The following is a 13,051-nucleotide window of genomic DNA, read 5'->3' as shown; positions in this document are numbered from 1 at the left end:
TACTAGCATTCTACCCAAGGATTTCTTCCATTTAAAGTGAATGTCTCCGAATAGTAAATTTAAAGATACTATGAGTATCTTTAAATTGTTCTAGATAAGATTTTATAAGTATGCCTCATGTAAATAATATGTTGTAAATAAGACTCATGTAAATAATATGTTGTAAATAAGGCTTGTGTAAATATTTATCAGGTTGGACTCACACGTACTGTAATGTAACCTCTTGTGCATATGATAACTCACACCCTAAGTATGTAGCTATCACCCTCCTAGCCTATGGCTGTCCGGGGGTGAATCCTATAGGATTAATAAACTGATAGTAATAATAACAAAAACTCAAGTAAGATATGTTGACACTGATAGTATGGACTTGTCCATACTGGTTGGTCACAACTGAGTAATTGGTATGATTCGATTCATGTAGTAGAATAAAACTATTCATGTCAGATTGTGTGTATGTTTTTGACTGTTTTAAACAATATAGAACAGTCCATGTTATACAGTCTTATTTTTATGACATTAATTTGAATATAAAATTGTTTTGCCATTTTACATACTTTTGAATTTATGATTAATGTTTAATATCTCAGAAATAAAGACTTTTGAAATATATGTTTATAGGGCCTTTTTTCCTTATTTTTATCTGTGGAATATGCTCCTACTGGTTTTTGTGAAGTATCGAAAAACTTGTATAATTCCAAAATCAGACTAAACTTCATTATTTACTAAAGGGTGATAGTTTTCAGTCTCAACAGTTAATTATTACAGTCACTGATTAAGGAATGAAAGCAAGTTTTAGCTTGTTTGACTCCATTATGAAAATTAGTTAGCCTACATTTTTATTAAAATTCCTTTAAGTAAATGTCATGAACTGTAATGCCGATTTCATTTCAAGATACCTGCATTAATATGCCTTTTAGCTCTCTCTTTACAGATAAATCTCAAAAGCGACTTGCCTCTCTCAAAGTAGTAACGTTTTACAGTGTATTATATGTTTATTTCATGTTTTTTATTATTGAAGAATTTCTTTGATCATATTTATTATATTATGTAGAAATGCAAAATATATCTTTATTAGTATAGCCCATATTTATGATGACTTATCAGAATAAAATTTTACTATATAAATATTTAACTACCAAAATGTGCAATAAATTGTTCCAATGATTTATCCAAAAAAATAATAATAATAAATAAATAATATTCACTAAAATTCATACACTACTGTACTTGATATACTTTACTGTACATGGAGATCATTTTGTTTCCACTAAAGACTAAGGCCAATGTATTCAATGCTAAGGCATGATGGACTTATGTTCAAATTGGAGACAAGTACTGTTATCCACAGTTCTGCCTAAGTTGCTAATATCTTTTTAAATTGTACAGCATAACCTGAAAAGGTGAGTTTGCTATACATTTAAAAGTCCAGTAAGAGCTTCCAAACAGTTATTTGGAAGCTTACTTGCATCTCATCAGCTGACAGGTAATCTCTAATTAAACAGTTAAATGGCATATGGAAATAAAATTCCATTTAAATATATAGTGACCATTATATGTACCTTTAATCACTAAAACTCTGTTGCATTTGCCCTGCACAGTATAGTATATGATTGCAGGAGAATATTTCAATGTAGTAGCTAAAATCAAAAATTTCTATGCTTTACTACATTTGATTTTTGATCATGATGATCCTTCTGCTCCCACTAATAAATGAAATCAAGCACTTGGTTGAGACAAATGCTATATGTGCAGTTCTGCCTAAGTTACTAATATCTTATTAAATTGTATAGCATCACCTGAAAAGGTAAATCTCTATACCTTTAAAAATCTGAAACACTGCCAGAACAGCTGTTTCAAGCTTCCTGGCTTCTGATCGGCTGATGAGTAGTTTCTAGTATAATTAGGTAATAGAGCTTTTACTGATTGTAATGCTAGTATAATCTTATTTGAGTAGTAACCATTTTTAAATCCTTTGTTTTTTTTATTTTATAGGAGATATTCAGGAACAACCTGCAGAGCCACCACCACCAGAAACAGTAACAGAATCTTCTGAAGGTGCTGAAGAAGGTGCTATTGAAGATATTGTTGGTGTATCTGATGTAGAAGAAATAAAAACAGATATTGTAAAAAACCCAGAATATAATTCTATATCTTTAAAAGATATGATTAATGCTGGACTTAAAGGATGGGTTCATCATAAACAGTTTATTTTAAAACAAGTAAATACAAGTTTTTTTTTATTTGCTTAACAACATTGGAGATATTGAAATTCAGGTGTAATTGAGAAAGCAATTATTAATTTTGTGTATGTTAGAGAGAGAGAGAGAGATTATTAATGCACACCATCACCCAAGTTGATGATAGCATTACAAATAAACAGTAGTCTACCTCTACATTGTGATAAATCCTTTGACTATTCTTTATTTTAAGCACAGAACAAGACAACTCTGCTTCATATGAGATGCATTCTTTAACCAACTCAGTTTGCTATGGAATGCTAAAATTATGGCTAATTTGTTATTCCAATTTATATTTTACTAGATAAATATTTAACTATCAAAATGTGCAATTTATTGCACATTTTGATTTAGATTAAATTTTGATTTAGATTAAATTTTGATTTAGATTAAATTTGATTTTGATTAAATTGCACATTTTGATTTGATTTGATTTTGATTTAGCCAAAAATAAATAAATAAATAATATTCACTAAAATTCATACACTTTACTGCACTTGATTTTTGATCATGGGGATCATTTTGTTTCCACTAAAGATTAAGTTTCTGTTTGCAGCTGCTATTAAACTATTTTAATTTAATAGCAGCTGCAAGCGGAGACAAAATTGATTCTTGCAGTATGGGGAAAGGATGTTATGCTGTCTGTTGGTTAAGAAGCACATAAATCTAATGCAGTATACCCATTTGACAATAGGAAATCAATTATAATTAATACAGTAATAGGAAATAAATTTAAATCAAAATAAAATAAAATTTTATAAATAAAAACAGTTTGAAAGTAGCAGAAATCCCAGAACTATATGAAACAGATACATATCTAAAAATTCCTGATTGGAGGGGTATAAAAGTTTACAATTAATATCTGATTCAATTTATAGTCAACAAAGTTAATAACTGATTAATTTTAATTAATTACATATGAATAAAAAATTAATATGTAATTAATTAAAACATAATTAATATATTGATTGATTGAACTAATAACAATATTATACCACAAAAGAATACTTCCACAATTATAATGCACATAAAGTCAGTTAAAAACACAAGGATAGGCTGAAGAGTAATGCTTCTTTGTTTATCACTAGGTAGTGCACCAAGGTTCTTTTACAAGTTACAAGTGTGATTCTTTATTTACAAGTTACACTGTTTTATATGGAAGCATCTTTGAACACGAAGTTCAAACTATGGGTGTTACCTACACTGAATTTTTAGGAAAATGGAGACCAGAGTCAATTCAGTTAAGTATATTGAGACATTAGACGAGCCAAAAAAAAAAAAAGAATGAAATGAATATAAGGCCTAGCAAAACAACAGTGTATGCTCTCACTGTAGCCATGCAACTTTGGCAAGAATTTTTTTACTCTGATTTGAAGTTGTTCCATTTTCTCCCTGCAATTAGATTTGGCTCAGTGATTTTTTTTTTAAAAAGCTTAAAGAATGCCTTCAGGGCAAGATGTGACTCTGATGATGCTTTAAATTCTCTGAAGAATTTAAAGGAATGGTTAACCATTCCTTTAAATTCCCTGCGAAGGAATGGTTAACCTGTCAGCCAAAAATATTTTACTTGAATGTTATGCAAAATTATGAAGTTTGGCAGGGCATATATAAAAAAAATTATATATCAAATTAAAAGTTGTTTTTTTTTTTTACCTACAAGTGTTGGGTTCAAAGAAAACTGCTAGTTTGGGAACATACACAGAATAATATTTTAATAGCAGCTGCAAGCAGAGGCAAAATTGATTCCTGCAGTGGGGGGGGGGGGAAGTTATTCTGTTGATTAAGAAGCACATGGAATCTAATGCAGTATACCCATTTGATAGCAACGGCCAGGGTAATGGTGAATCACTTTAATGTAACATAAGCACTGGTAAAACCAAAATGAGAAGTAGGAGTATGTTATAGGCCAAATGAGTAATGTGGACACTATACAGACAACAGAGCAGGTTAGTAAATCAGAATGTCTTATTCTGATTTACTAACTAATTCTGATTTACTATGGAATTACATTCCATATATTGACTGTAATTGTGGGCTGGTCACTCACATAGTAACCGAACATTTCTGGATTTACTGGATGACTGCCTTCTAAATCAGCATGTTAGAGAGAGAACAACAGAAAGCAGTACTCTTGATCTGATTATCAGCAGTGACATTTGTGGATTAAGATTAAGTAACCACTAGGTAGCAATGATCTCAGTGTAATTGATATAGTATATCCATTTGTTGTTTGGTTTTGGGAGCATCAGCAACTTATGCCATAGTGTGCCACTGTGTATTATATCTATGCGGGAGTGTGTTCATGGGCCAATTTGATTTGTATATTGCAATTGCATGTTGTGCAGGCTGAAAAATATGGATTAATTCATGGGGAAACCCCCTACTTCCTCTGCCTGAGATCAACTAGCTACAGCATGCATCAATTGATAAGACTTTTAGAAATTCCTTCAGAAATAGACAGGAATAAAACTTATACCTCTCCAAATGAGTGAAAAATAGTGACACCACTATACTATCATGGAGATGATGGATACTATCATGGATGTATCATTGATGTAAGATTAATTTAAAGATATAACTGTTAATGGTAAAGGTGATTACAATGGTCTTGGACAGTTTTTAAATTCTTATCAATGAGGACAATTGATGATGCCAACTGCAAATTCTTTAGAATTTGCATCGCCCACCTCATCACTTCCCATAACTCACCAACCACAAATTCTTTAGAATCTGATTTGGTGAGATAATGGGAAGCATTCAGGAAAGTAATTTTAGAAGCCTTTTATACCAGCCAAGAGATATTGCTCAAATTTTAGACCTAAATGGATGTTTTCTTCTCTGAGACTAGTCCCAAATAAGAACACTGCATGGGATGATTATAAATTATCAGGAGACATGGAAACCAGACAGAATCTATCCAATTATATTAAAAGAAGCAATAAAAGAGATAAGCAAATATTTGTCCATAATTGTGAGAGCATCTTTGGATTTAGCAAAAGTCTTTTCAGATTGTAGATGTGCAATTGTCTTTCCTATTAACAAAGGGCAAAGCCAATACTCTTGGCATCAAATTTTAGTAAAGCTTTAAACTGTTCCACATGAAAGATTACTATACAAATTTGAGCAGTCTGGCATTAGGGAACAAGTTACTGCTCTGGATAAAGGGATGATCAAGTAGCAGGATACAGAGAGTAGTTATTAATGGCCACTATTCTTTATGGACTAATGTTATTAGTGGAGCCCCTCAGAATTTAGTGCTTGGTCCCTTTCAATTATTGTTACTAGTAGTAGTAGTGACAAATGATGCACTGATCTCTACCCTCTAATAATATGGCTCAGTTCTTCCTTGAATTTATTCAAACTGCCCACTTCTGCAGCATCACATGGTAGTTTGTTCCAACAATAAACTACTCCACTATACAGGTTGTCTCAAAAATACACGGCAAAACTTCAGGAATGAGTTACTCATATGTAGACAATAAAAATATTTTATATCAACATAGTTCTGGAAATGCTTGGTTCCTGAGTTATTAACTGGAATGTCTTATCTCTTGCAGGTGATTTCCTTCATCACAAGGTACTGACAGAATCTGGTGGTTTTCCATTCCAACCATGTACTCAAATCAGGAGCAAGCGGATATGCGCTTTATGTACGGTTTGGCAGATGGCAGTGCTCTGGAGGCTCGTTGTTTGCACCATGAAAGGTTCCCAGAACATAGATGTCCAGACAAGAAAAGGTTTGAAGATATCCATCACCGCCTTTGTGAACACGGAACCTTTACACCTCGTGCTGCCGACAGAGGATGACCAAGATCTATGACTCCTGAAGTAGAGGAGGAGATTTTGGATGTTTTGCATGCCACTCCTGGAATCAGCACACGCAGAATAGCAATGCAACTGGCTGTTCAACGTCTGAGTATTTGGAGAATGTTGCGAGAACACCAACTTTATCCTTACCATCTGCAACAGGTACAGGCCTTGTCACCTGCGTACATAAAGTGCATATCCACTTGCTCCTGATTTGAGTACATGGTCAGAATGGAAAACCACCAGATTCTGTCAGTACCTCGTAATGAAGGAAATCACCTGCGGGAGATAAGACATTCTGGTTAATAACTCGGGAACCAAGCACTTCCGGAACTATGTTGATATAAAATATTTTTATTGTCTACATATGAGGAACTCATTCCTGAAGTTTTGCCATGTATTTTTGAGACAACCTGTATATTGTAATTGTGAAACCACACTTGGAATACTATGTCCAAGTATGGAGATTGTACCTAACAAAAGACATCGAGCTTCTTGAAACAGTCCAAAGATGGGCAATGCACCAGGTGACATTGGCAAAAGGGTTCCGATATGAGGAAAGACTTCAGATGTTCAAGCTGCAGAGCTTGGAAACTAGACATCTTAGAGGAAATTTGATCGAAGTGTATGACTCTGAGAGGGGAAAGTAAAATGAACAAGGATGAAATTTTCACTATTATAAAAATTGTTCCAGAAATAGGGACCATAAATTCAAATTACTGGGGCGGGTGGAGATTTAGACTGGATTGCACAAGTTTTCTTTTACACAGAGGGTTGTTAATTATTGAATAAGTTACCTCAGTAACTTATTCCAGTAATTAACTTAGGAAAATTCAAAGCTCAGTTGGATAGATACAAAGATGAGGAGAGAGTCAGATAGGCGATTCATTATTATTATTTTATTTATTTATTTTTTGGCTGGTGTAGCAGCAAGAGTCCAAGGGTTTCCACACACCATATAGCTAATATGCTGGCTGAAAGAAAATTTGCACACACCTGTCCTGCAACCATCATTAATATTTATTAAATGATATTTGATGAAGGCATATCAAGTTTATTAAGCTAATTGCCTAAATCACTATAAAATTTAAGGTGACGTTTCAGGCATCTTACTGATACCCATCATCAGACCATGCTGTTGGGGAACAGAGACATATAAAGGGCTACAAATTTGAATATTCCAATAACAATTACCAATATTACAGTTACAATTAATATTAAAATTATAATTACATCTATACAATTCCAATAAATTAATTAATTGTGGATTTAAATTTAAATTACTCCACACCATCAGGCATCTCTCATTGTGGCGTTATACTTCAACAACTGGGTTGTCATCATTGCAACACCAGGGTACCTGCCCACCCACTGATGAGGAGCCAATAAACTCCAAAACGGTGCCATATGGGTGATGGTATCTGCTGAGAATAAGTAACAATAGTCTTCTCCTAGGGTGAAGCATTACTTATTCGAGGTAGTGCAATATCATGGCAACTCGTGAAGGTATTCACAATATGAGATATACTTAATGATGCCAATTTATAACTACTTAAGTGATTGGCTACATACAGAAATTATGCAATTGCACTAACTTGTATGCTAGTTAATTGTGGATTATAAATCCGAATTACTGCTTCAATAGAAAACTGTCATTAAATTAAGTAAAACAAATACAAAAGATTACATTCTTACCTGCTGTCAGCTGGGAGCCTCATGCCGATTCTCCCAGAAACCTTGAAGTGCATACAGGCAAAGGGTACTGCCATCAGTTAATTTATAGGTGAGGGATTAAGGAATTTTGTCGAGTTTTCTACCCTTTATCTGGTGGTTCTTGTTTAGTAGTGACCTATATTCTTGTACTCCAAACATTAGAGATGGTGTGCAGGCTGGTTCTGGGGATCTGGGGGGGGGGGGTGTATATGTGTTGCTACTCCAGATATCTGGACTATTTTCTTTTCTTGGTTTTTAATTTCTTCAATTTTCTTATCAAAAAGGTTGAAATATGCAGGTTGAATTTGACTCCCATTTTTATGTTGATTGCTGAGGCTCCATACATTTTTATGATGAAAGCTTCTTTAAATTTCCTCCTGTTGTATTGGTTGTCAGTAGAAAGGATTCTGTTGCTTTTGAAATCCCAAGCGTCACCACATTGGAATGCATGTAGGGCTGTGTCAGACTTCAGAACTCTTCCATATTGCACATCTTTTTTATGCACTTGGATTCTGCAGTTTAGCCTTCTATATGATTCTCCTATGTACCCCCACTGTATACTTTCACATTATTTTGATAGATTGTTTGAATGACCAATCCACAAGTTCCAGTCAATATCTGAGAAGTTAAAATCCTCCATTATAAGACATTCTGATTTACTGGCCTGCTGTGTTTCTCTATATAGCTGTCTGTTATACTCATCACAATCATTCGACTTGTAACACACTCCTACTCTCATTTTTGTTTTCCCAATTCTTATATCACACCAATCTTACTCAACGTTGCACTGGCCACCACTGTCAACTGGATGCAGTGCCTTTGATTTTATATGCTTCTAACTAAGAACATAACCTCTCCTGTCTGTCCTTTCTGTACACATTGTATTCTCCATGTTCAAACTTTGCTTCCCTTTATGTTGAGTGACACCACGTATCTGATATCCCCCAATTTCTGCATTTAATGACTTGAGCAGCACTTCAAATTCATCAAATTTATTTACTGTGCTCCTAGCCTTAGTGTACGTGTAAGTATACATGTACCTATACTTAGTTAATCTCTTAGTTATCCTGACACTGTATTTACTTATTCCATGATGACCCTCAGCAGGGCTTGAATTCTGTGGCACCTTGCTTTCCAGGCAGCTGTATTCTGACAGAAGCTGTATTCTGACAACCCACTTGATGCTGTCTTGATAGCATCAGCCAATATCCTTGCACTTCTTCTATTTATTTGTGACTGTAATGCATACAGTTAATACAACAGTTGTTCATCATCACACAGATTCATATTAACTATAGCAATATCAATTAGAAGCATTAACTTTAGGAGAAATTTGATTATGTTAATACAAATATTAAATGTGTCATACTGATCATTATATTAATACAACTTAAATAAGAATAATGCACATTGTGACTCATTCTACAACTTAATTCTATTAATTCATTTGAAACTAAGTGATCCAACAATGACTATTTATCATCGGAACAGGTTCATACATGAATTATTTTTGCAATGACTGCTCAAGATTGAGTTCAAATATTTAGAAATAAGAAAAACTGTATTCACCATAAAAAAGTTTTTAGCCCAATGAAAAGGTTTTCTGTGACTGAAAACTATGGATTGAAATGTTTAGTTTTAAAGATAGCAGTTAAGATATTTGTAAATGAAATGGAAAGGAGGAATTGCCAAATTAATTAGTATTCCACAAAAAAAAAGAATAAGACTGAAAATATATATTAATCTCACCAAATTTGTTAAAATATTAAAAAAAAAAAAAAAAAAAAACATTGGAGAAAACTGTTGCAAATGAGTAGTGTAATATGGTTGTGGCTCATTCTTGATTGGTTGTGTAATATGGTTTATGGAATTAGAAAATTGTGCAATATTTCTTAAAGTTAGTCTTAAAGTTTGCATAGTATTATAAAAATTATTCGGCAAATTTGTATTGCATATCATTGGTGCACAACATAAATAATAAACAGTTATGATTTTACCCATATTAATTAATTCGTAATTTCTTATTTTTTGGCATATTTTTATTTTTAACTTTGGTTTGAATTTTATTTTCATGTTTTTTTATTATCTGTGTACACACTCGCACATGTGTATGTGTGTTTTTCAATGCTTCAGGTAGTTTTACTTGTGTAATTTGGACATCTTAACAAATTTTAAATTGTTTGTGTAGGGTCGGTGTAACTGGTATGAACCACCAGAAGAAATTCCAGATGTTGAAAGTAAAGAAGAGGAAACAGAAGGGGAGCTTGCACAGGAAGAACAGACGGAAGAAGAAGCAAAAGAAGAACCAGTAAAAGAACCAGAAACAGAAATGCCAGAAGGTGAAGTTGTTGAAGAACAGGTTGAGGAAATAGTTGAAGAAGAAAAACCACAGAAAGAAATGATGCGCTCTCTTCTGATTTCCATTTCAGAGGATGAAGGTAGGCATGTACACTTTAAAATTTCTTTAAAACTGCTTTTCTTTAACAGTAAACCTTTAAAATCTAAATTGTGAAGCCTTTTTATGATAAACATGATTGAAAAAAAGATACAAACTGTAATTGACATCTTCATTTCCAGTATAAAACAACAAAAGTAATAAATAGATGAATCAGTTCCTCTATGTTTGATCTCTTCCTGGAACAATTTTTTCTGGAAAATGTGCCATAACAGATTGACATTTTTTATTTCACAGATTAAAAGTATGCATCATGCGAATACTCACTGTATAGTTTTTTGTGTTTTTTTATTAATTTTTTCATAGAAAATACATAGAAATAATTAACCCATTTGGGCTATCCAGAATTATCTTGTGTATGCCAAAAAAGTGTGCAAATTATACAGATTTTTTTAATAAATTAGTGCTTAAGCTAAAAGAAAGGAACAGAAAAACTCTTCATTACTCATTATATAAATAAATTTAAAAAATCAAGTAGGTACAAGCAGTAACCTCTCGCCACAAGCAATAATCGCAAACTAACTACTTTCTGACACACAGCCGCCACAAGTGGATAGGCGAGGTAAGCATCGCTTATGGGCAGCAGTTTAAGAAGGCACCAAAATATTTTTTGATATTGTTTTTGTGAATTATTTTCATGGGTTCAATATTCTGCATTTAGGACAGCAAATTATATTTTGCTTACTGGCTGCACAGGAATGCGCACTACTGTTCTGATATTGCTGTATAATATAAGTAAAACGAAAGCCAGTCATCTGCTGCCAGTTGTAAGAAAATCCTGAGAAATCTTGGGATTTACCTGGCAATGCAAAATTAGCCAGATAAATGCCCGAGAAAATACTTTTCAATTCCACATTTGGAGGTATTATTGTTTGCTTCGGGTATCATTGTATCCCAAGATATTTTGTGTAGTTCCAAATAACTTTTAAAACTAAAAATGAGATATCTTGGGATAATCCAAGAAGGGGTTAAAATGGAGACTGTTTTATACATTTATCTTCATTCATAAGAGAGAAAAAGGACCACCAAAATATCAAGAATAATTCGTTCAAATTCAGTCTATCTGCAATCATTTTTGGTGATATGTTTACCAACAGAGTATTAGCATCAATATTGGCAAATGATGAAAGGAAACACGCTTATAGAGCATTAGCCAAAAAATAACTATAAATTAAAAAAAAAAAAAAAAGTTATTTTCTTAATTTTCCAATTTCTTCTAATAATTTTTCCATCCTTTTTAATTTTTTAAAATTTATTTAAACTTCCACAATGCTTGGTATAAATTTATTCCAACAGTCAGTTACATTCTGGCTGAGGCAAATTTTGCTGCAATTTTATATTACATCCAACCTTTTTCAATTTAAATTTATGTTTCCTTATATATTTGTGCTGTACCCTTTTTAAGCCTTAGTTAGGTAACCATAAAGTATGGTTTCCTAAGCTGTATGCAGTACTTAAGATGTTGCCTAATCATTGATTTATATTTTTGGATAATTACCTCTTTGTCCATTCTGGAAAAGTTCAGGTAGATCATTGACAGAACCCCCGTGAGCTGTTTCAGCAGTCAGTCTGCCTTTATCAGAGAACTTTGTGTCAATCATACAATTACTCTTATGGATTTTTCTTTATGAACTAACTTAAATTTGGCACGACCCAATTGGTATGTTATTCTGGGATTACTGCTGTTCAAATGCAGTAATCCCAGAATAACATGCACCATTAACATGCACCAGAATAACATGCCAATGCACCATTAAAAATAATAATCAACCAACCAACCTTGCATTTTTTTTTTATGGAAACCACAAACATGAAAGGTATCAGAACCACCTGTAGTACCATGCATAGTTTGAAGGCTGAGAAGACAATAGATGATACTTGTTGACATTAGACTTGAATTTCTGTAGATTATAATTTTTGGCAAAGTATGTGTGAAAGAAAGTTGTTCCAGAAAATAGAAGTATAATGAAGTGAGAAAGGTTGGTTCTGGGAGTTTGGAGTTGGACAGTGAATCGATGCTTATTAGCTGCAGCACATCTTCAGACTGGTTTGGAAGAGAGTGAGAGAATTGCAGAAGCCAATTCAGAAGAAAGTGTCCCTAGTCTATAGAAAAGGCATGCTGCAGAAATTGAATATCTGTAAGACAGAAAGTGGAGAGACTTTGTAAGATATGAGTCATTAATTAACTTGACTGCCCTCCTTTGAATGGAGTCTAGAGACCTGAAAGAGATTTTGGGGACACCACCCCCAGATGTGGAAACAATATTCTGTAGTAGGACAGATTTGTAGACTGTGCAGTTGTTTAGAAAAAAAAATAATGCTAGAAACAAAATAGAAAATCCAGTTTTTTTGATGCAAAAGAAGCCTGATATGACTTGATAAACATACTGGTGCATTATGATCCATTAGCTCAATACACCAAAAAACCCTTAAACAACTAACTAACCAGCAAAGGAAGAAATATTTACGATGTGCTTATGTCAATCTCTGATATAATTTTGTGATCTTGTCTAGAAATCTGAATATCATCAAAGCTGAACACTAGACACATTTTTTGCAAAAAATAAGAGATAATTGAGCTTTAGAAGGGTTAAGTTAACTGAGTTTTCTTTGCCCTGTTGGAGAATTACTTTGAAATTAGCATTTAAGGAATTGGTGGTGGATATTCCAAAAGTTGAAGCTGTTTGTGCAGGACAAGCTTTCTCAAACAGGAAGGGTGGAGTATAGTATGCTATTATTCTCAAAACTATGATTAGGATTTACAGTTAGTGGAAAAAGATCATTAATATTAATGTAGAAGAGGAAAAGAGTAAGAGAAAGAACTGAACTTTGGGAA

At 33.1% G+C, this 13,051-nt stretch overlaps 1 protein-coding gene across 6 annotated transcripts in view; it reads left to right on the top strand.

Annotated features, from left to right (window-relative positions):
- The window catches only part of Rsph4a (Radial spoke head protein 4a), a 148,848-nt gene that overhangs the window by 110,271 nt on the left and 25,526 nt on the right, over positions 1-13,051 (top strand). For all 6 annotated transcript variants that reach the window (XR_016546795.1, XM_090370838.1, XM_090370834.1 and 3 more), the window contains 2 exons: positions 1,996-2,222; positions 9,949-10,198. Coding sequence is in view for 5 of the 6 variants with exons in the window: in XM_090370838.1 (XP_090226964.1) it covers positions 1,996-2,222; positions 9,949-10,198 (477 nt within the window). In the remaining variant the exon portion in view is untranslated. The remainder of the gene's footprint in view (positions 1-1,995; positions 2,223-9,948; positions 10,199-13,051) is intronic.

This window comes from Mastigoproctus giganteus, chromosome 3 (assembly GCF_048544385.1).
Source record: "Mastigoproctus giganteus isolate SK-2022 chromosome 3, ASM4854438v1, whole genome shotgun sequence".
Taxonomy (NCBI): domain Eukaryota; kingdom Metazoa; phylum Arthropoda; class Arachnida; order Uropygi; family Thelyphonidae; genus Mastigoproctus; species Mastigoproctus giganteus.
The sequence above is the reverse complement of the archived record's forward strand: the minus strand, read 5'-3'. Positions and strand labels throughout refer to the sequence as shown.